The 24764-nt window shown below is 45.6% G+C and overlaps 2 protein-coding genes and 1 non-coding gene across 3 annotated transcripts in view; all 3 read left to right on the forward strand.

The window, feature by feature from the left end:
- Ubn2 (ubinuclein 2) overlaps nt 1–2692 on the forward strand; it is an 86371-nt gene extending 83679 nt beyond the window's left edge. The window contains exon 18 of the mRNA XM_013021614.1: nt 2097–2692. The gene's annotated coding sequence lies outside the window, so the exon portion shown is untranslated. The remainder of the gene's footprint in view (nt 1–2096) is intronic.
- A 21223-nt stretch (nt 2693–23915) lies between these two features.
- On the forward strand, nt 23916–23988 carry Trnar-ccu. Its single transcript has one exon. It is a non-coding gene; the product is annotated as a tRNA-Arg (tRNA).
- Nucleotides 23989–24397: 409 nt separating this feature from the next.
- Nucleotides 24398–24764, forward strand: part of LOC105989532 (chromosome unknown open reading frame, human C7orf55) — a 4623-nt gene continuing 4256 nt past the window's right edge. The window contains exon 1 of the mRNA XM_013021628.1: nt 24398–24692. Coding sequence (XP_012877082.1) covers nt 24555–24692 — 138 coding nt within the window. The 5' untranslated portion in view covers nt 24398–24554. The remainder of the gene's footprint in view (nt 24693–24764) is intronic.

Raw genomic sequence — 24764 nt, forward strand, 5'->3', positions numbered from 1 at the left:
TAGCCTCCTGAGTAGCTAGGATTACATGTGTGAACCACCAGCGCCTGGCTCATAATGAATTAATAAAGATTGGACATTTCTTCAAATTGTTACCCAGACAGGTGAAGAATGTTTGCTTTCTGAAATCTCAGCAGTATCATTCAGGGTCTGTTGGTCTAGGAAGTATAATTATTAGAAGTAGTCACTGGTGACCAGAAGTCTTTCCTCTCTTTCCTTGGTATTAAAGAATAGATTGCGTGGGCTGAGGGTTGTAGTTCAGTGGTAGAACATTTGCCTCTCTTGTAGAAAGCCCCAAGTTCCATACCCAGCCCTGCAACAAATAAGTCAATAAATAAAATCATTTCTAATTACTACGTGTAGCAATGTAGTAGCAATGTAGTTCCTGGCTTTCTCCTGATATTTAACAAGGTTATCTGGAAGGGATACAGACCTTGGTTAGGGGCGCTTACGTGTCCTAATAGTCTGCCCTCTTGTTTTCATACTTAAGCCAGGACAAACACACTTGGAAAGATCTGAGTCCAGTAGACCATTGACTTCTTAATACCAGCCTATCTCCCCTTCTACATTATTTGCTCCATTGTTGCTATGAGTAATATTCCATATTATCCCAAGAATGGCTTTTCGATATTTGATAATCTACTACTAATGTAAATCTAACTGAAATACAAATGGAATGACTGTTGCCCAAGATAGCTTGGAACACGTCTGTGCTTCAAGTCCGCAAGCTCTGCCTGTCCTCAGCACGTTGAGGAGTGCACAGCTCCTGGGCCAGGAGCTGCGCCGTGGCCTGTGGCACAGACTGTGTGTAAGGCCTCACGCCTTGGCCATCTTGTGTTGTCCATCCTCCCAGCCACAAACTTGCTACCTTGGCTTCTCTCTGCTGTTGGCCAGGCAGTGTGCTCTCTGAAAAGTGAGTTTCCCAACTTTGAAAGTTACCAAGGAGTTCCCCCAATTTTGGCTAGCTACATTAAAAAGCAAAGGAATTTTTTTCAGTTGACAAAGGCATTACTGTTTGATGTAGCTAGTAGGAAAATTGGTCAGCTTCTGTTTTGCTTTGTTTTTCTAGTCTTGGTTCTATCTACATAATGGATTATCTATACTTTCATTAAATGCCTTCTGATGACCAGGGGGCTCTCTACCAGTAGAAATGGACTCCTACCCTCTGGTCCATGGTAACCTTCAGACAAAAGATTCAAGCTCTACGCTGACCTTTTGCTGTCTTGAAAAATTACCTTATTTTAGGAGTATCAAAACCCCCAAATTTTCCATCAAAGAGGGGAGGCAAATCTGAAACTGCCCATTGTGTTATGAAAATTTTTCACCCAAAATAATGAATGAAAGTCTAACAAGGTAGCTAAGTAGTCAGTGTTTTCTCTCTTTAATTATGAGCAAGATTTGTGATTATAAAAATGACTATGGAACTGCAGACCTATTTGCTATAACTGATTGGAAATCATGAGTGATTTTTAGTCTGAGTAAGCACGTATTTCCAACCCGTACAGTATGAGTTTGGATAAGGGAAAGACTTTTGTTTGGTAGCCAACACAGAAGGAAAAACAACCGATGTATACAGCAAGTGTCCACCCTGCAGGGCTTCCTCCTCCTCCAGCGTCCTCCACACTCACAGAGACGGCGCCCTGTTGCCCAGTCTCAAGGGAAGGCGCCGCAGGAGCTGCTGGCGTCTGGGTGGAAGGCCCACGGTCCTGGGTCGCACCTGCTCGCAGGGAAGTGTGTTTCTGCTTACTTGAAGGGATATACTGTATTTCAAATAAATATGTGACTTAATATTTGGGGATTTTATTTTTCCTCCTTTAAAAACTGGACCTGAACACAAGCTTTGAGTCGCTATTTGTAATAATCTCAGGACCTGAAAGATTGTAGCATTTAGTGTGTCTTAAAAATTATGTACTGTACCAGCCATGGATTTTTGTAAATATACCTGTCTCCCTTTTTTGTATTATTTTAGTAAAAAATAAATAAATTTAAATAAAAGGGGGTGGTGATGACATGTGAATGGGTGTGGGCGTGTATGTGTGTGTGTTTGTATAAGGCTCTTTTGAGATGATCTGGTGCTTGTTTAATTTCTGGCTCCGCAGGGAGCGGGAATATGGACAGACGGCTGCTGCTGACCCTGCGCTGAGGGCACTGTGCTTCGCTGTGGGCCTGGGGTGGCGGCTGCGGGCGGGGCAGAGTCCGCGCTCCCGAGCGTCCGCTCTCCCGGGCGCCGCCAGCTGCCTGTGCACTCTCAGTTGCACGTGCCCTTTCACGGTATCCACGAGGCATTCCAGACTTTGTGGATCTCTAGTTTTTACAACACTCCTATTCCTCTTTTCTAAGAAAAAAAGAAGGGCAGGTAAATTTTTTAACAACAAAAAAACGCACACATTTCATAAAACGCTGATAAATTTTGGATATGTAAGAGCATAAACATTCCTAAAAATGGATCTGTAAGTTTAGTAAAGCAACCCATGGGTATATTCCTTCAGTGCAGGGATTCTTCTTTCATTTTACTTTGCAACAGCCTTGCTCATATTCCAGCTGTAGCTAGTAAACCCGTTTTAAAGCAAGAGCCTTATTTGATTCAGTGTAGATGTTTCCTGTCCTTTGTGACAGGGCCTTTTACATGAGTGCTTTTTTCTTTTTGTATGTGTTATGTGTTTGTTGTATTGAATAAAGAGAAATGTACATATTATGCTTGTGCCTGTTGCCTCATTGGTGGCTTGCCCTCTGTCAGCAGTGTTTCGTACCTGTTGTCTACATCACACCGTGCTGGGCACTGGGGTCTGGGGGCGGGCAGGGGCAGTCTCTCACAAAGCGCACAGCCCCCACTTAATGGTACTCACAGACTTTGTTATTGCTTGGCGAATGTCTAGAATCTCACTGCTTGGAAGGCTGAGGCAGGAACATCACAAGTCGGAAGCCAATCTGTACTATATAGTGAGACCCTGTCTTTAAAAGAAAAAAAAAAGCATTCGATTTTTTACAAAGGTGTGGTTCATTGCCACCTGACATTGGGGTTCGGAGCAGGGGAGAATGGCACTAGGGTGCCCTGGGAAGGTTTTGGTGAGGTGGATAAAACTTGATGTAGGCCTCGAGGCGGCTTTTGCAGTCAGGAAGAAGCAGGAAGTAGCTGGCTGCAGTGACAGGTACATTAGCAGTGGGGAGGAAGCAGAGCCTGCAAATCCTTCATGCCAACTCTCCAGATTCTATCTGTAGTGGATGGGGTGTGTCTGCATGTCTGTGTGTGTGTTGGAGATCCACTGGGGTCAGAGTTTGAAACAATTATGAGAATTCCACACAAAAACAATCATTTTTTAAAGTGTTGGGTATTTGTTGTTTTGTTTTTATTTTTAAGCTTTATTTGTAAAAGTTGTCTAAGAAGAATGTTATTGAACTTTTCACCAGGCACTCGCGGCTCACACCTGTAATCTTAGCTACTCAGGAGGCTGAGCTCTGAGGATTGTGATTCAAAGCCAGCCTGGGCAGCAAAGTCTGTGAGACTCTTACCACCAATTAACCACCAGAAAACTGGAAGTGGAGCTGCGGCTCAAAATGGTAGAGTGCTAGCCTTAAGCAAAAGAACTCGGAGTCTGGGAAGGTGGCTCAGTGGTAGAGCACTTGCCTTGCATGCATGAGGCCCTGGGTTTGATTCCTCAGCACCACATAAGCAGAAAAAGCCAGAAGCGGCACTGTGGCTCAAGTGGTAGAGCACTAGCCTTGAGCTGAAGAGCTGAGGGACAGTGCCCAGGCCCAGAGGTCAGGCCCCATGGCCAAAACAACAACTTAGGGACAGCACCTAGGCTCTGAGTTCAAGCCCCACAATAATTTAAAAAAAAAAAAAGACAACGACAAAAAACACTTGATTGAGCTGGTGTTGGTAACTCACACTCAATTCTAGCTTCTCAGGAAACTGAGATCTGAAGATTGCAGTTCAAAGCCAGCCCAGGTGGGAAAGTTCATGAAAGACTCTTACCTCCAATTAACCATCAGAAAACCAGAAGTGAAACTGTAGCTCAATGTAGTAGAGTGCTAGCCTTGCGCAAAAGAGCTCAGAGAGGTGGGCACCCATGGCCCACATCTGTAATCTTAGCTACCCAAGAGGCTGACATCTGAGGGTTGTGGTTCAAAGCCAGCCCAGGCAGGAAAGTCTTTGAACCTATCTCCAATAAACCACTAGAAAGCTGGAAGTGGCACTGTAGCTCAAGTGGTAGAGCGCTAGCCTTGAAGATCTGAGGGACAGAGCCCAGGCCCTGGGTTCAAGCCCTACAACCCACGGGGGGGGGGGGGGGGGGGGACACTAAGCATGGGAATATAGACAGCATGAAAAGAGAATGAAGGAACATGAAGCAATTTGTCAGAAACAGAACAGAATGCCATTTGTATATCTGTAGAAAGGGATGTACACCACACAATCAGAAGAGTGCTTTTACTTATTTTCCTTTAAGGGTATTTCCATTGTCTTCTTGTGAAGATGGAGTAGAGTTAGAATTCCAGGAAGGCATGAAAGGAGGAGGGTGGCATGCTAAGTACTTTTTTTTTTTTGGTCAGTTCTGGGGCTTGAACTCCGGGCCTGGGCACTGTCTCTGAGCTGCTTTTGCTCAAGGCTAGCACTCTACCACTTGAGCCACAGTGCCACATCCAGCTTTTTCTGTTTATGTGGTACTGAGGAATGAAACCCAGGGCTTCATGCATGCTAGGCAAACACTCTACCACTGAGCCACATTCCCAGCCTGGATGCCAAGTACTTTGAGCACACTTTTAAGGGTGATTTGCATGTGAGGTGAAATATATTAGAAGTACATTGTATACAAGCCAGTTATTGCCCCGGAAGATGTTTTTGTATTCCCCCCCCCCCTTACACACACACACACACACACACACACACAATCAGTGAGTTCTTTGACTAAAGTTAAAAGTTTGCCTTGGGCTCAGTGGCAAAGCACCTGCCTAGCAAGTGCAATAACCTGGGTTCAATCCCCAGTATAAACAAATAGAAAAAGAAAAAGAAAACAAAGGGCTGGGAATGTTGTTCCGTGGTAGAATGCTAACCTTGAGCAAAAGAAGCTCAGGGACAGCCCCAGGAATGGCCAAAAAAAAAAGTGCCTGCCTACCTAAATGTGGACTAATGGCCTTAAACGTGCCATTGTTCAGGCTTTTCTTTCACTATGACTTTCTACATGTATACAATGTACTTCTAATATATTTTACCCCACTATCCTCCTCCCATTGATCTCTCAAGTATTTCCCCTTACAGGTCATGGCTTTGTGTTTGTTTCTAGGACTAGATTCTGCATATGAGAACAAACATGCAATGTTTATATTTTTTTAGTTATTATAAAGGTGATATACAGAGGGATTAGAGTTAAATAAGCCAGATAGAGAGTTCATTTGGGGGGAGGGGAGAAGGGAGAAACAGTCTCACCCTTTCCCTCACTCTCTCTAGTTTTTCCCTCTCATTCCATCCATAAGTTGTGTAGTTCATTTTCAACACAGTGTCCAGTGACTGCTGCTGCTGCCTTTGTTCACCTGTTAGCTCTCAATTTCTGTGCCCCTAACACTCCCAAAGAATGCTGGTCGTGGGGCTTGAATTCAGGGCCTGGGCACTGTCTTTGATCTCTTTTGCTCAAGGTGAATGTTCTACCACTTTGAGCCACATCGCCACTTCTGGTCTTCTGCTGGTTAATTGGAGATAAGAGCCTCATAGCCTTTCCTGCCCAAGCTAGCTTTGAACCAAGATCCTCAGATAGCTTCCTGAGTAGCTGGGATTACAGGCATGAGCCACAAGCACCCAGCCTATTTTGTTTTGTTTGAGGTGGAGTCTCACTTTTCTGCCTCGGCTTTCTTCAAACCACTACCCTCTAGATCTCAGCCTCCTGGGTAGCTAGGATTGCAGGCATAAACCACCAACCCTGCTATACCATGTTTTCTTTTCTGTTCCTTAGTTGATGGGCACTCAGGCTAGTTCCATAACTTAGCAGTTGTGAATGGTGCTGCAGTAACATGGATGTGTCTGTTGAATGCTGACTTTATGCCTTTGAGTATATGCTCAGTGTGCTACTTCTGATTTTATTTCTTGAGGAATTTCCATATTGGTTGCACTAATTTACATTCCCACCAACAGTATATAAGGGTTCCTTTTACATCCCCCCATCCTCATCAGTGTTTTATTTTAAATCCCATTATTGATGCAACACAATGTCTTACACACAGCAATAACTAAATGTTAGCTCTACACTAATTTTATTATCCTAAGCTGTACATAAGAAACTAAGCAAAGTTTGTTTTTAGGAAAAAAGATGATGCCTGTGGAAGAAAGGGTTTCACAGTGAGAATGCAGGGTTTGTTTGTTTGTTTGTTTGTTGCAGGTCATGGGGCCTGAACTCTGGGCCTGGGCACTGTCCCTCAGCTCTTCAGCTCAAGGCCAGCTCTCTACCACTTAAGTCACAGTGCTACTTCTGGCTTTTTCTGTGTATGTGGTGTTGAGGAATCAAACCCAGGGCTTCATGCAATGCAAGGCAAGTACTCTACCACTGAGCCACCTTCCCAGCCCCAAGAAAGAAAGAAACAAACAAAATCAATGGGATTGGGAATGTGGCTCAGTGGTAGAATTCTTGCCTGGCATGCATGAAGCTTTGGGTTCCATTCCTCAGTATCACATACACAGAAAAAGCCGGAAGTGGCCCTGTGGCTTGAGTGGTAGAGTGCTAGCCTTGAGCACATAGAGGCCGAAGGACAGTGCCCAGGCCCTGAGTTCAAGCACCAAGACTGGCAAAAAAAAAAAAAAAAGAAACCAAATAGATGAGACCAATTCTGTAAGGTTGAATGAATTAAATGAAGGCCAGGTATCTAATAGATAGTGTTATCCTGTGGAGCACAGGGACATACAGAAATAGGAAGCAGATTTTTATGTAGACTGAAAGCAATCCTAAACCAGGACTTTGCCATTGATCAAGAACTGAAAATGACTAGAAGTCCAATTTTACCACCTGATGATGAAGATACATTGCTTTTACAAAGTTATTTTAAGGGGAAAGTTGACTTTTTTTTTTTTGTAGGTAGTGGGGCTTGAACTCTAGGCCTGGGTGCTGTCTCAGCTCTTCAGGTCAAGGTCAGCACTCTACCACTTGAGCCACAGTGCCACTTCCAGCTTTTTCTGCTTATGTGGTGCTGAGAAATCTAACCCAGGGCCTCATGCATGCAAGACAAGCACTCTACCACTGAGCCACCTTCCCAGTCCAGAAAATGGACTTCTAAAAAAGGTTTGTGGGGCTGGGAATGTGGCTCAGTGGTAGAGTGCTTGCCTAGCATGCATGAAGCCCTAGGTTCAATTCCTCAGTACCACAGACACAGATAAAACCAGAAGTGGCACTGTGGCTCAAATGGAAGAGTGCTAGCCTTGAACCAAAGAAGCTCAAGGACAGTGCCTAGGCCTTGAGTTCAAGCCCCAGGACTGGCAAAAGAAAAAAAAGGTTTGTGTGCAACGGTGTTCATCAAAGTACTGCTTGTTTATATTAAAAGTTGGGAACAGTCTAATGTGATTAGATTGGTTGCATAAATAAATACTAATTTAAAAAAAATAAATGAGCATGATGTCCATATAGTCAATGAAAGAGCAGTTCTAAGAAGCCAGGTGTGGTGGAGCATACCTCAGCATACCCGAACTACTACTACCCATTTAAAAAATAAAAGGGAAAGAGCAGGGGAATGTGTGTGTGTGTGTGTGTGTGTGTACACCTATATATACACACACTCATAGATGCATAGATGAGCTGGGTACTGGGTACTGGGTACTGAAGTCCAAGCTACTCAGATGAGTGAGATCTAAGGATAGCAGTTTGAAGCCAGCTCAGGCAGAAAGAAAAGTCCATGAGACTTACCTCCAATGAACGACTCAGAAAAAGCCAGACGTGATGCAGTGGCTCAAGTGGTAAAGCACTAGCCTTGAGCAAAAAGAAGCTTCAGGACTGTGCCCAGACCCTGAGTTCAAGACCTAGAACCAACAAAAAAAATAAATGAATATGCACAGATGGACATACACACACGCCCATATAGAGAGTGGTAACACAAATTTTTTTTTTTTTTTGGTCGGTCGTGGGGCTTGAACTCTGGGCCTGGGCGCTGTCCCTCAGCTCTTCAGCTCAAGGCGAGCGCTCTACCACTTGAGCTACAGCGCCACTTCCGGTTTTCTGGTGGTTTATTGGAGATAGGAGTCTCAGGGTCTCTCCTGCCCGGGCTGGCTTTGAACCGTGATCTCAGATCTCAGCCTCCTGAGTAGCTAGGATGACAGGCGTGAGCCACCAGCGCCTGGCTACAAATGTTTTATTTTCTGTTCAATGTATTTTCAACAAATACTGTAAGTTTTGATGGGGAGAGTTGTTTTGCTTTGAGAACCGAATACCTGGACTTGGTTGTAAAGAGGGAGAGAGGAAGTCAGCAAAGCTCACGCCTGTGGCGCCAGCGGGATAGCAGGAAGTAGTTCATGACGCCCTGCTTGGTCTCACTGTATCCTAGTTGGCTTAGGGTGGATTTCTTGATATGAAATTAATAGGTTTCTGAAGAGATTATTCTTGAACCTCATGGAAAATCATTCCAAGTACATACGTGGGTATACAAGGGGCATAAAGCAAATCTCATTGCTCCCCTTAATATTATTTTCTTTTCCCAGAGCAGTTCATACTACAGTTTCTCTAGGCATAGGCAGCCGTTTGGATCTGAGTGCTCAAGTTCAACTTCAAACTCATACCCAGCATTCTTTCACGATCTGCCTTGTTCTTTTTAATAGCTGTCTAGAAGCCCACAATTGGGACTTCTATTGTTGATACTTAGATTACCAGGTAAAACCATAATGTCTTTTTTCAATTATGTATTTGTAGTCTGCATGTATAGCAGTTAAACAGTCAAAAGTTCATTTTTGGCATGGACAATAAAGTACCTAATATGACCGACTTGAAAGTGTCTGAAATCTGTGACATTGCTTGTAGTCCATACGAAATTTTGAGAGAATCAATCTTTTGTTTAAAAGAATGTTGAAAAATGAAGTAGAAGCAGAGGAGCAGATTCTGGGTGTCCTGAGGATTGAGTTACAGTGGCAAGTGAGATCTCGTGCTTTGCCAAGGATAAAGGCTGCCTCTTCTTGCGCAGGTATATAACCGGCTTGTCATGAGTGTGCCTTGGCGTGGCTTGTCTCTTCTCGTCTCCAAATGTGTTTACCTCCTCAATGTTCCTGTGTGTGTCCCTCTTCATCATTTTTCCACTCTTTCCAGTTGGGAGCAAGAGTAGGATTACAGGCACGAGCCACCAGGGCCCCAGTCTGTGAATGATTTCTTATCTCCTCAGCTGCTGCTGCTGCTGCTGCTTTTTCCTTCTTTCTTTTTTTCCTGTATGCCGGTCCTGGGGTTTGAACTCAGGGCCTGGGCGCTGCTTCTGAGCTTCTTTTTTGTTCAAGGCTAGCACTCTACAACATGAGCCACAGCAGCATTTCTGGATGTCTGGTGGTTAACTGGAGATAAGTCTCATGGACTTTCCTGCCGTGCTGACTTCAAAGTGTGATCCTCAGATCTTCGTCTCTTGAGTTGCTAGGATAACAGGTGGGAGTCACCAGCACCCAGCCTCTCCTTTGCTTCTTATTCAATTGCATTTTCTGTCTGTTCATCAAATACTAATCTCTTACTAATTTTGGGTGTGCCAGAGAGTGTAGTCTGTTACCCGTTTTTAACTTTGTGCCATTCTTCATAGACCAGAAATCCTTGCTTTTTGTAGTAGTCACATTTATCCATTTTGCCTTACATTTGGGTTTATCCAATATTTCCCTGCCCTTTAAGCCCCTTATTTCTTGATTTTTTCATATTAGCTTTATAGTTTACTTTCAGACTTTTTTGTTGTTGTTGTTGGTCTTGAACTTAGGACTTGGGTGATATCCCTGAGGTTTTGTGCTCAGCACTGTACCACTTTGAGCCTCAGCTCCACTTCCAATTTCGGGGTAGTTAATTGGAGGTAAGAATCTCACAGACTTTCCTGCCCTGGCTGGCTTTAAGCTGCAATCCTCAGATCTCAGCCTTCTGAGTAGCAAGGGTTACAGATGCAAGCCACCAGCGCCCAGTTACTTTTGGACTTTTTATTTACAATCTGTCATTCATCTTGGTTGGTATATTTTCCTTTATAGTAAAGTATAGCCTTTTCTTAATTTATGAAGGCAGTTTCTCCAACACCATATAGTAAAAAAACAGCTTCTCTCCCATTAGTTTGTGGTATGTTTCTTGTCATATATCTTTTTTTGTTGTTGTCAGTACTGAGGTTTGAACTCAGGGCTTTGTTCTGGCTAGGCAAGCACTCTACCACTTGAACCGCACACACACACACACACACAAATTTCACCTACTGTGGCAAGTTCCTATACATGGGAAGGTCTGTCTCTGAGCTCTGTTCTTTTCTATTGTCTTTTTTTTCCCTTTGACAGTATCATACTATACTGTTCATCATTACTGTTGACTTTTAGTGTGCCCTCAACTCTACTGGAGACTCACGCAGCGTCTTTGCCTCTCTGTTCATTCAGCTAATTACAGCTTCTCATTCTCATATATCCATTTTGGAAAAACATTGTCAAGTTCCATGAACAAATTCCACCTGCAATCTTGATTAGGACTGAATATTATTTGTAGAATGCTAGAAGAAGAAGAATAGAAGCCAGGTGCCAGTGACTCACGCCTATAATCTAGCTACTCAGGAGGCTGAGATCTGAGGATCACAGTTCAAAGACAGCCCAGGCAGAAAAGTCCCCATGAGACTCTTATCTCCAATAAACTACTCAGAAAAAAGCCAGAAGTGGCACTGTGGTTCAAGTGGTAGAGGCTCAGGGACAGCAGCCATGCCCTGAGTTCCAGCCCCAGGACCAGAAGAAGAAAGAAAGAAGAATAGGATCTTTCTCTGTTTGTGCCAATATTGGGGCTTTAACTCAGGGCAAAGCTTTTTTGCTCAAGGCTGGTAGGCTACCACACGAGCCACAGCTTCACTTCCAGCTTTTTCCTTGTGAATTGAAGAAGAGTCCTACAGACTTGGTTCCCAGCTGGTTTCAAACCTCAGTACTCAGGTCTCAGCCTCCTGAGTAGCTAAGATTACAAGCAGAGACATTGGCAACCGGCTAGAATCGTTATTAAGCTATTTGCCTATGACATCTTTCTTTTTTATTCAGGCTTATTTTTGTCTTCCATTAAGGTTTTCAATTTACTTTGTGAAAGTTTTATAAATATATTGATTGCTTCTGTGAAAGCATCTTACTTTTTATTTTCTAGTGTGTTAATGCTGGTTTTAAAGAATACAAATAGCCAGGTATGGTGGCCTATGCCTGTAATCCCAGCCTCCAGCTGGGATTAGGACAGTCTGGACTACATATAGCAGGATATTGTCTCAAAAAGAGAGGAAAAAAATACAGTATTTGAGAATAAAAGAGATAAAATTTCAGGCAGGTGCTGATGGCTCAAGCTTGTCATCCTAGCTACTCAGAAGGCTGAGATCTAAGATTGCAGTTCCAAATTAACCCTGGCAGAAAAGTCTGTGAGACTCTTCTCTCTAGTAAACTACTCAGAAAAACCTTAGCTCTTGCACTTGATGTTTGTTTGGTGGATTGGTGGGCTGGTTGGTGGGTAAATGGGTGTGTGGTTTGTTGGTTATTGGTGAGTTGATGGGTTCGTTGGGATTTGAGTGAGTTGTTGGGTAGATGAGTTTGTTAAGCAGGTGAATTGTTTGTTTGTTTGATGGGTTGGTTAGTTGGTGGACGTTTTTGACATTGATCCTTGGTTGCTCATTTTATAGTTCAGGCTGGCCTCCAACTGCCAGTTTTCTTGTCTCAGCCTCCCACGTACTGAGATTACAGTGTGTAATACCACCTAACTGGCCATTGATTCTTTTGTTGTTGTTGTTGTTGGTTGTGGGGCTTAAACTGGGCCTGGGCGCTATCCCTGAACTCTTCAGCTCAAGGTGAGCACTCTACCACTTGAGCCACAGTGCCACTTCCAGTTTTCTCATGGTTAATTGGAGATAAGAGTCTCAGGGACTTTCCTGCCAGGGCTGGCTTTGAACTGTGATCCTCAGATTTCAGCCTCCTGAGTAGCTAGGATTACAGGCATGAGCCATCAGCGCCTGGCTTAGACTCATCTTTTAATACTGCGTTAAGTAGTAGGGTTTGTGAAATGACATTTTTGTTTGCTTGTTTTTTGTTGGTGGTACCAGGGTTTGAAATCAGGGCCTTGTGATTGCCTGGCAGGTGCTCTATCACTTGAGCCACATGCCTGGTCTTTGTTGTTTATTTCAATGGGAATCTTTTTGAATGTGTGACAGTACTGGGCTTGAACTCAGCCCTGGGCTCCTGCTTGGCTTATTTACTCAAGGTGGCGCTCTACCACTTAAACTACCCTTCATGGATAGCTTTTTGGTGGATAATTGGAAATCACAGTCTCACAGACTTTTCTGCTCTGGCTGACTTTGAACCTCAGTCCTTAGATTTCAGTTTGCTAAGTAGCTAGAATCAACAGTCCCTGACTTTGTCTCCAGTGTTTTTGTTAGGAACACTAAAAGTCTAATTATTTTCCTTTTGTCTTTAATGTTAAAATTTGCTATAATATATTCAATTTTAGGCTTTTTCTTTCTTTTTTTTTGGGGGGGGGGTCCGGTCATGGAGCCTGAACTCTGGGCCTGGGCGCTGTCCCTCAGCTATTCAGCTCAAGGCTAGCGCTCTACCTCTTGAGCCACAGCGCCACTTCCAGCTTTTTTCTTTTTGCTTATGTGGTGCTGAGGAATTGAACCCAGGGCCTCAGGCATGCAAGGCAAGCACTCTACCACTGAGCCACCTTCCCAGCCCTTTAGACTTTTTCTTATCTCTTCCTTTGGTGTGCCATTAAAACTGTGTGTGTGTGTGTGTATGCTGGTCCTGGAGCTTGAACTCTGGGCATAAGCATTGTCCCTTAGCTTTTTCACTCAATACACTTTACCACTTGAGCCAAAGCTCTACTAACAGGTTTTTGTGGTTAATGAGAGGTATGGTGTTTCCTACCCAGGTTGGCTTTGAACCGTGATCCTCAGATCTCAGCCTCCTGAGTAGCTAAGATTACAGGCATGAGCCACCGCATCTAGCAAGTTTTTATTGATTTTCTTTGTGTCTGTTTTCTCACTTTGCCAGACTCATGTTGTATAAACATTAATATAGTACCTCTATTCTCCACATGGCTTCAATATCCTGTCATATTCTCCACCTCTGTATTATCCCTAGTACCCTCTGGGGCATCATCCAGATCAGAACTCATTTCTTGCTACATGGCTGCTCTTGTTCTCTATCTGTTGGTTTGGGTAGCTATCACTGTTTCATGGCCAGCATTTCCTTTTGGTTCTGTAGAACTATCTGTTCTTTGTTTGTATCTTCTTACCCATCTGAGGACCTTTATATGCTTATTTTAGATTTGTACTCTGTCTTGTTCCAGTTGGCTTTGTAGTACAGTTTGTTCTTGTATTGTGATTGTACTCTTAAAATATCTGGTCATTTTGACCTGCACTTGTTTTTCTCTGGCTATATCAGCTTTCTTAGCTACTGGCATCTCCTAAGAGGTGAGTCCAAGGTCCAGGCCCTGGCTGGACTTGAGCAAGTAGACTGGAAGCATCAGAGCCCCAGCCCTGAAGATCAGACCTGGAGTCAAACTGTGGGTGTGATTCTGTCTTATTCTTTTCTACTCACTTGTTACAGTAATGTATTTGTTTGTGGTTGGTGATTTGTATTATATATCCTTGCTTCTTGAAACTGTAGCTGTGAGCACCCTTGAGACTTGGATTCTTTATGTGTGTGTGTGTGTGTGTGTGTGTGTGTGCATGTGTACACATGCATGTGCTTCACACTGTGGACTTGGTTTTTTTCACTCAAGGCTGGGCTCTACCATTTGAACCACACCTCTGGCTTTTTGCTGATTAACTGGAGATCAGACTCTCAGACTTTTCTGCCCAGCTGGCTTCAAACCACAATCCTCTGATCTCAGCCTCCTGAGAAGCTAGGGTTGCAGATGTGAGCCAGTAGTGTACAGCTAAGGCTTAAGTTGAAAGAATAGCCAGTTTGCTTCTTCCAGTCTCCTGGGTACATGGCCAACCCAAGACATTTTCAAACTGGATTTTTAGCTCATGAAGCGGGAAAGAATCTTAGCTATATATACAAGTAGTTAATGCTGGGGGTTAAGAACTCCTGTAGGATGTCTCCAGTCTGCCACTCACCAAAGCTGAGATCGAGGAAAAAAGAATCTTTTGAAGATAAGGGATAGTTGTGGGGTTTTTTGGTGTGGTTTTGTCTGTGTGTGTGTGTGTGAGAGAGAGACAGAGACAGAGACAGAGACAGAGAGATTGAGTTTTGAACTCAAGACCACACATTTGCTAGGCAGGTGCTTTAACTCAGCACCACACCTCTAATCCACATACTAGTTTCTTTCTTTTCTTTTCTTTTTTTTTTTTACAAGGAATGTTAGTTTCTTTCTTTCCCAGAAATGAAGTCACACCGGTGGGTGTGGAGTGGGGCGCGGCAGGCACTGCGCAGAACTCTGTGGTCTCGCCTGCCACCCTGCTAGCCAGGGGCTTCCTTTCCTGGTGACTGCCAGAGGCAGTCTCTGGGCAGAGTGTGGCCTCGCGCTTCGGGGACTGTCTCTCCCCGGCCTCCCCCATGGCCTTTTTTTTCCTCGTGTGTCAGCGCAGTCATGCTTTAGAAAAGTGCTTTTGTGTGTTTCGTAAGTTTTCACCAACACTTGAAGGTGGTTTGTGTTGACAGAGGTGTCTCTCTGCATGTCTAATTGTCTAAAACGAGCATCTTCTGTGTTTTGTTAAAATCTTCGTGATATTAGTATAAGAACATAATAAGTCAATAATTGTCCATGTTTCACTGTCTTCATACAGCCCCATCCCTAAGGCAAACTGGCGCCACCTCTGGTCCATCTGCCATCCTAATGCAAGCACAGGTAGTGGGTCTTTTCCATGAAGAAGAGATATTAACCGAGGAAACCTCGCGAAAACAGGACTCTTTCTGTGCCAGTGTCACCAGAGACCCCAAAAGCCGAGAACAAAACAGTCGTTGCCAAGTTCTTCTGAGTTCTAAAGGGAAGCGGAGCTGGCTCAACTGTGCGCCCTAAGGAAAAGAGATCATGGTGACCTGTAGCTGGGGGCTGAAGCATCTGTCTGCATCTTCTTCTAGGCTGCACCCTGAGAATGGAAGAGGAGTTCTTTGGAAACAATTGTTCCTAGGTGGGAAGTTCCCCTTCTCTCCAAGAAGCAGAGGGACGGGGTGACCCCTCTTCACCTCACACCAAACGCAGCAGCCCTCCAGAGAGTCACTGTCTCAAGGACTTGGGGTCTGTTGTCTGATGTACCCTAAACAGTGTACAGACCACCTGTGTGCAAGCTCTTTGAGGAGAGAGGCCAGACAGTGGCCTGCCCAATGGGATCTGTTCTCCCAGAGTCCCTGTGGACCTAATTGGTTCTCAGTGAGGGGAGGCCAATTTGGCCATTGTAAGAAAAAAATCCATGAGGCCCCTGGGTTCACTTCCTAGCACTGCAAAAGATAAAAGGAAGGATCCAGCCAAAGGAAACAGAGATATGATGAGGTGAAAGGACATCTAGGAACTAAAGGACCACTCACAGCTAGAGAGCGAGCACCTGGTCCTCCAGGGAATGACAGAGGAGAGATCGCCAGCGACGGATGAGGTCTTGTAAAACCGCGAGGAAGCTTAAGAGAAATGCAACACTGTGGAATCTGCCACTCGGGTTGGATGTGTGTCCAGCATTCCTGTCAAGCGGGGGAGGCCTGGTCTCTGCTTTTCCGGCAGGGACTCGGTTATCAAGGGGGAGAGGGATGCGAGCGACATCCTTGATGTGATCCTTCTGCCTCAGACCTCCCAGCTGGAGGAAAGGAGAAACTTTAAATATCTGACATTTCAGTATGAATCTGGATGAGACTTGATGAGTTGGGGAGAGGGATATTTTTAAAGAAATGATTAGAGTTAAAAAAAATGATAAAACTCCTAACTGTATGTTACCAAAAGAGACTGAAAAGCTAGACATTTCATCCAGGTCTAGGAAAAAATGCATCATTCACGCTGATTTGTAGAAGTCAACAAGGTGCTGCTTAGCTTTGTGCTTGTCCCTGGCCCTGTTCAGCAGAAGGCTGCAGTGAAGAGCCCCAGCCCAGAGTCTGGAAATGTGGCTTAGTGGTAGAGTACTTGCCTAGCATGCATGAAGCCCTGGGTTCAATTCCTTAGTACCACATATAAAGAAAAAGCCAGAAGGTGTGGCTCAATTGGTAGAGTGCTAGCCTTGAGCTTCACAAGAAGCTCAGGCACAGTGCCCAGGCCCTGAGTTCAGGTCTCATGACTGGCAAAAAAACAAAAAAAAGAAGATGGTCCAGCATTTCCTAAGGAAGCTGTGTGGACCGCCCATTTCCAGCAGGAGAGGAAGAAGTCACGGGAGAGCTTAGCAAGTGGTGTAGGGAGAGGATCCCCCGCAAGTCCAGCTTGCTTGTTAGTAGTGGCATTTTATTCTACAATTTAAATGCTACAGGATGTTATCAGTAGAGTTTTGATTTGATTAAAAATAAGACCTTTCGGGGCTGGGAAGGTGGCTCAGTGGTAGAGTGCTTGCCTTGCATGCATGAGGCCCTGGGTTCGATTCCTCGGCACCACATAAGCAGAAAAAGCTGGAAGTGGTGCTGTGGCTCAAGTGGTAGAGCACCAGCCTTGAGCTGAAGAGCTGAGGGACAGCGCCCAGGCCCAGAGTTCAGACACCATGACTGGCAAAAAAAAAAATAAGACCTTTCAACGGCTGTGTGATTGCTATGTAATGGGAAGTAGCAATGCAATGACACCTATAAGAGTTGTCAAAGGTAAAATTAATCTTGTTCTTTTGTCAGCCTTTCCTTTGATGCCAGGAAGCTCTTGGGAGTGCCCTGCTGTGTGGTTTGGGGCACCAGCATTCATTCCTGCGTCCTTCCAGGCTAGGTTACACAGAACAAGGATGAGAACCATAGACAGTACATGTCCCAAACTCCTTTGCCTTCAAGGTCCTGGATGTGACTTCTTTCTGACAGTGTACTCGTGAAGGTGGAATAGTGGGAGGAAAAAGTGGTGTAATTGTTTCTCTGGCAGTGCTTAGAGAACGGGAAGGCATCCACCCTACCTCAGAACACTGAGACACTGAGGTCAAATACAGGGGGTTCCTGTATCTTTCTACCCCAGGTGACGGCGACAGCCAACCTCCAATATGCTGAATGGCTGCATGGCTGTAACTCCCTTAACTCCTGACTCTAGACCGTGCAGTTCACTGACAGCGCCTCGGGCATCCTTGCTTCCCAGGTCTGAATTGCTTTCTAGTTTTCTTACTGAACCTTGATTGACAAAGCCTTTAGCTGATACTTGGGAGGGTGGTAAGGGGTGGGGAATGAACCTTCTTAATGAGTCTCTTTAAGTGATTTTTCTTTTAAGCTCTAAGTGAGACACTAACTGCCATTTGAAATGCAACTTAAGCTACCAAGAGAGAAATTTGAAAATGGATGTTTAGAAATGGTTATCACTATGTGATTTTGTTTTGCTCCAAATGATGTGCTAAACAAGGAATTTTCAAAATAGTGAAACACTGAATTACAGTTTTCAATAAATAAACAATACTGTTTCTTTACTGAAAGAAATTAGGACTTTTTACTGTTAATAAAAATATTTTCAAAAAATTATTTTACTCAAAAAATCTTTCTATTTTTGCATGCTTTGTAATGTATATACTACATTGATTCAGTAGCACATGTACACCATTGAAAAACAAATCCCAAGGCTTGTGGGAAGGGACAAGATTCTTATCCCTGTTACATAGTTAACACAGTTGACAAATCTCTGTTTAGAATGTACACATGGAGTTGGAGGCACGTCTCAGTTGGTAGAGTGCCAGTCGATGAGTAAAGTACTAGGGACTAACTTTGAGTCTCAGCCTCTTAACAAAAATGAGAATAGAGGGCTGGGAAGGTGGCTCAGTGGTAGAGCGCTTGCCTTGCATACCTGAGGCCCTGGGTTCGATTCCTCAGCACCACATAAGCAAAAAGAAAAAAGCCAGAAGTGGTGCTGTGGCTCAAGTGGTAGAGCACTAGCCTTGAGCTGAATAGCTGAGGGACAGCACCCAGACCCAGAGTTCAGGCCCCACGACTGGATCAAAAAAAAAAAAAAAATGAGAGGGCTGGGAAGGTGGCTCAGTGGTAGAGTGCTTGCCTTGCATGCTCGAGGCCCTGGGTTCGATTCCTCAGCACCGCATAAGCAAAAAAAGAAAAAAGTCAGAAGTGGCACTCTGGCTCTAGTGGTAGAGCGCTAGCCTTGAGCTGAAGAGCTGAAGGACAGCGCCCAGGCTCAGAGTTCAGGCCCCACGACCGGACCCAAAAAAAAAAAAAAATGAGAATAGAATGGACATGTATGAGCAGGCAGCCTCACTACTGATGGAAGCAGACGGGGTGTGCATGTCTATTCCCAACTTTATTCTCTCTGGGTTAGTTCCATCCCTTTCCTACCCCCTGCCATCCCAGATCCCCTGTATGGATCTCCAGGTAGCCAGTTGCTGTTATGGTTGACAGTGTAAAGATGGGACCAGGGGCTGGGAAGGTGGCTTAGTGGTAGAGTGCTTACCTAGCATGCGTGAAGCTCTAAGTTCAATTCTTCAGTACCACATACACAGAAAAAACTGGTAGTGGTGCTGTGGTTCAAGAGATAGAGTACTAGCCTTGAGCACAGAGAGGCTCAGAGACAGAGCCTAGGCCAAGTTCAAGCCCCAGGACAGAAAGAAAGGAAAGAAAGGAAGGAAGAAAGAAAGATGGGACCATAGGAGGGCCATTCCTGTCTCCACCCTTTCCTGGGGCACAAGACACTGTTATTGAAAAATTCCTCAGCCGGGCGCTGGTGGCTCACGCCTGTAATCCTAGCTACTCAGGAGGCTGAAATCTGAGGATCGCAGTTCAAAGCCAGCCTGGGCAGGAGAGACTGTGAGACTCCTATCTCCAATAAAACCACCATAAAACCGGAAGTGGTGCTGTAGCTCAAGTGGTAGAGAGCTGGCCTTGAGCTGAAGAGCTGAGGGACAGCGCCCAGGCCCAGAGTTCAAGTCCCACGACCAACAAAAAAAAAAGAAAAAAAAAGAAAAATTCCTCTCACAGAGCTGGAAGAACAGCACAGATGAGATGTCACAGTGGTTGGTGATGTCAGAAAAAAAAGATATGAGCATTGGGCTGGGAAGGTGGCTTAGTGGGTGAGTGCTTGCCTAGCATGCATGAAACCCTGGGTTTGATTCCTCAGTACTGCATAAACAGAAAAAGCCCAAAGTGGTGCTGTGGCTCAAGTGGTAGAGCACTAGCCTTTAGCACAGAGAGGCTCAGAGACAATGCCCAGCCCTGAGTTTAAGCCCCAGGAATGGCAAAAAGAAAAAGAGAAAAAGAAAAAGAACAAAAAAGAAAGAAAAGAAAAAAGGGGTTCTTAAGAGATATTTTTGAATAGCTTAGAACCTGAAAAAGAGAAACCAGGATATTATGGTTCTCACAATATGTACAATATTGGTACAAGCACACTAGTTCCACTGCTCATCTGTCATGAGACAGCAGCTCTTGAATTTGGGTATACATTTGAGACAAAAACTTAATGAAGCAAAGCAAAAATTTAAAACACGGCTGGGCACCAGTGGCTCATGCCTATAATCCTAGCTACTCAGGAGGCTGAGATCTGAGGATGCCAACCCAGGCAGGAAAGTTTCTGAGACTCTTATCTCCAATATACTACCAGAAAACTAGAAGTGGCACTGTGGCTCAAGTGGTAGAGCGCTAGCCTTGAGCTGAAGCGCTGAGGGACAGGGTCCAGGCCCAGAGTTCAAGACCCAGAACTGACCAAAATAAAAATTTAAAACCTTGGGATCAATCCCTAGCATGGCAAAAACATTAATAAGAAATATGAAAAGCTGGGCGCCAGTGGCTCACGCCTGTAATCCTAGCTACTCAGGAGGCTGAGATCTGAGGGTCGCTGTTCAAAACCAGCCCAGGCAGGAAAGTCCCTGAGACTCTTATCTCCAATAAACCACTAGAAAACCAGAAGTGGCGCTGTGGCTCAAGCGGTAGAGTGCTCACCTTGAGCTGAAGAACGCAAGGACAGCGCCCAAGCCCAGAGTTCAAGCCCCACGAGCGACAAAAAAAAGAAAGAAATATGAAGAGTATCCAAGGCATTGGCGATTTTCTGTTTTTTCTGGGAAATTCTAACGTGTAATCAGGGTTGAAAGCCTCTTCCTGCTGCACCTTCCCCCTTGGTGAAGCAGGCGGTCCCCTACAGAGGAGAGGAGGTTGCTGTCCATTCTGAACCATTCAAGTCCTTAGTTATCTCTCCGAAACCAGCAGAAACTATCAGGAAAACACTCCTACATTAGTGATTGGCGCAGGAGCTTCTGGAAACTTGGTGTATATTTAAAAAATATGGGCCAAATCACTCTATGGAACCCGTATATGCTTCAAGCTGGTTAATTCCCACCATACCAGTATTCTGTACCAATGAATTGAGAGCAGGTTCACTAATATAATTTGAAAAGAAAAGCAGAAAAGAGTTCTCCCAGATCAATGAATTCAATAAAGTAACTGGGCCCAAGGGTACAAAGGTTCCATGGTGCAAATGTTGACTGGTAGTGGTTCTCACAATTGGCTTCACAGGCCCCACAAGCTGTGTACTCTGGGAACCTTCCTACATAAATTCAATGAGTTCACCTTTTCCCCGAAACTTGCAGACAAGTGTGACTTTATAGTCATGACCGTACAACGTCTCTCATTTTACAGGGGGTCTTCCCAATTATTTTGAAAAAGTACTATATGTATATGCATCACCCGAGATAATCTTAGTTACCCTAATATGGGACTCTAAACGAGGTTATCTAACAACAACAGTTTTAAAAAAACAAACTGTCAGCCAGGTGCCAATGGCTCACGCCTGTAATCCTAGCTACTCAGGAGGCTGAGATCTGAGAATTGAGGTTCAAAGCCAGCATGGGCAGGAATGTCTGTGAGACTTTTATCTCCAATAAACCACCAGAAAACTGGAAGTGGCGCTGTGGCTCGAGTCGTAGAGTGCGAGCCTTGTGCTGAAGAGCTCAGGGACAGCGCCCAGGCCCAGAGTTCAAGCCCCATGACCAACCCAAACAAAATGGCAGAGAAACTTTTCTAATTTGCTCACTGTAGTAAAAACCTAGTATCATAAAATGTAACTAGCCGGTTTATGTACATTGTTGGAAACAGGTCTCCAGTTTTTCATTTTAATAAGTAAAACTCTACTTCCACTAAACAATTTCTCTTTCCTAGATTGCTCCAGAATCTGGTAACCACCATTCTATTCTGTATCCATGAAGCTGACTTAATTAATGCCTATAAATGCAATCATACAACCTCTGTCCTTTTGTGATTAGTTTATTTCACTTAGCATGTTTTCAATGTTCAGTCACATTGTAGCATGGATCTCCTTCCTTCTTAAGGGTGAATAATATTCATTTTGGTGATATTGGGTTTACCCAGCTTGCTTACTCTGGTGCACTACCATTTGAGTCATGCTTTCAGTCCTGCTTTTCTGCTGGTCATTTTGGAGATGAAGTCTCACAGATTTTTCCACCCTACCTGGCCTCAAATAGGATCCTTCAGATTTTATGTTCCTGCGTAGCAAAGAGTATAAGCACGAACTTTATACCACACCACAATATGTCATTCCATTCATCTGTTGATGGATTCTTGGGTTCCTTTCTTCTACTTCTTGTGAATAATACTGGTATGAATGTATATGTATAAAACCTGTTTGAGGGGCTGGGAAGGTGGCTCAGTGGTAGAGTGCTTACCTCGCATGCATGAGGCACTGGGTTCTATTCCTCAGCACCACATAAGCAGAAAAATCCGCAAGTGGCACTGTAGCTCAAGTGGTAGAGTGCTAGCCTTGAGCTGAAGAGCTGAGGGACAGAGCCCAGACCCAGAATTCAAGCCCCACAACCAACGACAAAAAACAATAACAACAACAACGAAAAACAAAAAAACAAAATCTGCTTGATGGGGCTGGGAAGGTGGCTCAGTGGTAGAGTGCTTGCCTTGTATGCATGAGGCCCTGGGTTCGATTCCTCAGCACAACATAAGCAGAAAAAGCCAGAAGTGGCACTGTGGTTCAAGTGGTAGAGCACTAGCCTTGAGCTGAAGAGCTGAGGGGCAGCGCCCAGGCCCAGAGTTCAAGCCCCACAACCAGAAAAAAAAAGTCTGTTTGAGTGACTGCTTTCAACTCTTTTGGCTATATACCTGTATTTATTGCAGGTACCAGGGGCTTGAACTCAGGGTCTTATACTCTCAATGGACTTTTTCACTCTCTGCTGACATTGAACCAAGCCTTGTGAGTCAGGTAGTTTTGCTCTGGTTCCCTCTGGACTTTGATCCTCAGCTCTCAGCCACCACAGTAGCTGGGGTTATAGGTATAAGCCATCAGTGACATGCTAGTTTTTATTATTGTTATTTATATTTTTATTATTGTTTTTCATAGTGATTGTACCCTTTTCTTCTTCCACAAACTAGAAGTTTCTAAGGTAAGAATTTTGTTTGGCATGTAGCACTTTAAAGTATTAACCAGTGGCTAGAATTTAGAAGGAAATATACAGCATTTTTAAAAAGTAGATTTCCAGGTTTTACTTTTAAATAGCAGCAACTGATGGAGCAGAGAGTGGTGCTCCTGTGGGTAGGTGGGTTAGGTGCTCTGCAGGTTCATCAGGTTTCCAAAAGGCTGTTTTATTTATTCATGCACCATTAATGTGTCATTTGTCATCCCTGCTTGGTAGTAGCCAATAAGGCATGGTGCCAGTCTTTTTAGGATCCATGAACTAAGCTGCCATGTCTGTGGTGTCAGGCAGTTGTTCAAGCTGGTCTCCTGGTCTTCCAGGAGGATGAAGGGAACAGCCAACTCTGGCAGGGCGAGGAGATGTGACTGAGTAAATGAAAGGGCCCAGAGGAGATAAAAGTGCCTAACTTTCACCTTGCCATATGGTCCACGAGGCCTACAGCAATGCAGACTAGACTTCCAGAGTAGGCCAACACTTAACTCAAGTGGGTTCAGGCAGAGGGAACCGCCTGTGGGTGTGCCACTGGAAGGGGTGAGCGTCCAGAAGTGAATGGTGAGAGATGAAGGTTAAGTAAAGGTCATCGCCAGCCGACCCGCCTTTAGCCTCAGCGGGGACCCCCCCTACCCTCACCCCGCCCCCCCCCCGCAGCAAAGGGTACCGTCGCTGAGCCTCAGATTTGCCACAGCTATAGAATTAGGACTAGAAACCAAACTAAACTGTTTCTGATTTCTCTTAGGTAGCTGCCAGTGCCCTGCCGTCCACGTTGACCACGGGCCGCGTAACCGCAGCACGACCCACACACTTACACCGGAACAGAGACTGACCGCCGCGGACGCCACCTGACGGCCGGTGAGGGCGAGGCTGAGGCCGGAAGGCCGCCGCACCGGAAGCGACGGCTGTTTCCGGCGAAAGCCAAAGGAGCCGAGGCGTAGAGGGCGCGTCCCGAAGGTCTGGGCAGCTGACCCAGCACGCTGGGAGCTACGAGGACGCACGCCGCCCGCTCTTGCGCAGGCGCAGGATTGGAGCACACACACGAATGCGTACGCGAAGACGCGCGCGCCCTCGTCCTGCGTCCGTCTTGTTTCGAGGGTAAAAAGCTTTGGACTCGTAACGCGAACTGTCTTTCTCTAAACTACAACTCCCAGCATGCCTCGCCCTTCGTACTGACAGTCTCTGTGGTTTGCCAGGATAGGACAACGAAAAAGCCAGGTGACAATGACGTGCCAAAAGAAAAAAACTTCTGAATATGCTGTTTGAGCGCCTGCCTCGTAGGAGCCCCAGTGGCCTAATGGATAAGGCATTGGCCTCCTAAGCCAGGGATTGTGGGTTCGAGTCCCATCTGGGGTGGCGCCGACTTTTTCTCCCTCTAGTGAGGATTTCTGTAAATCTTCCCAGATCCCTTTCCTCCTTTTGAATAGGAAGAATGGTGTATGTGGTTCGATTAGCAGTTGGGATGCGATTTTCCAGACTCCGGATACTCCGTGTCCTTCATTGGAACGGGGAGGTCGTCAGGATGGATGCTGACCTCCTTCCTCCGAGTTGCTGAAAAGTTGTCTTCTCCGCATATTCATATCACATCCACACCTCCCGCTAGCCCCCTTGCGACTCAGCGCCCAGTCATCTCGCGCCGTCTAAAGCGACGCTGCCTTCGGCAGGTGTCAGAAGACCTGGTACCTAGCTACGCTCGGCTTTCGCTTGGTTCGCCCTCAATTCGTTAGGGTGCCGTTCGGCGTTCGACTCATTTCCCTCCCGAGAAGCGGGAAGCGGACGTGTGCGGCCGGGCTCGGCGGCGGCGGCGGCGGGCCGTCGGGCCGTACCACGGCCGTCCGCGCCGAGGGGGAGCGCCGGAGGGGGAAGGTGTTGGTAGAGGCCAAGGGCGCCGCTGGTTGCGGGCTCGCGAAGAGGACAGCGGCATGGCGGCCCTGGGGTCCCCGGCGCGCACGCTGCGAGGCCTTCTGCGGGAGCTGCGCTACCTGAGCGCGGCCAGCGGGCGGCCGTACCGCGACACCGCGGCCTACCGGTACCTCGTGAAGACGTTCCGCGCACACCGGGTACGGAGCCGTCCCGGCAAGGGAGGCCCGGGCCGGGGAGGGCAGGGGTCCGGGCCTGCGGGCCCGAGGCCG

This window comes from Dipodomys ordii, unplaced genomic scaffold (assembly GCF_000151885.1).
Source record: "Dipodomys ordii isolate 6190 unplaced genomic scaffold, Dord_2.0 Scaffold56, whole genome shotgun sequence".
NCBI lineage: Eukaryota > Metazoa > Chordata > Mammalia > Rodentia > Heteromyidae > Dipodomys > Dipodomys ordii.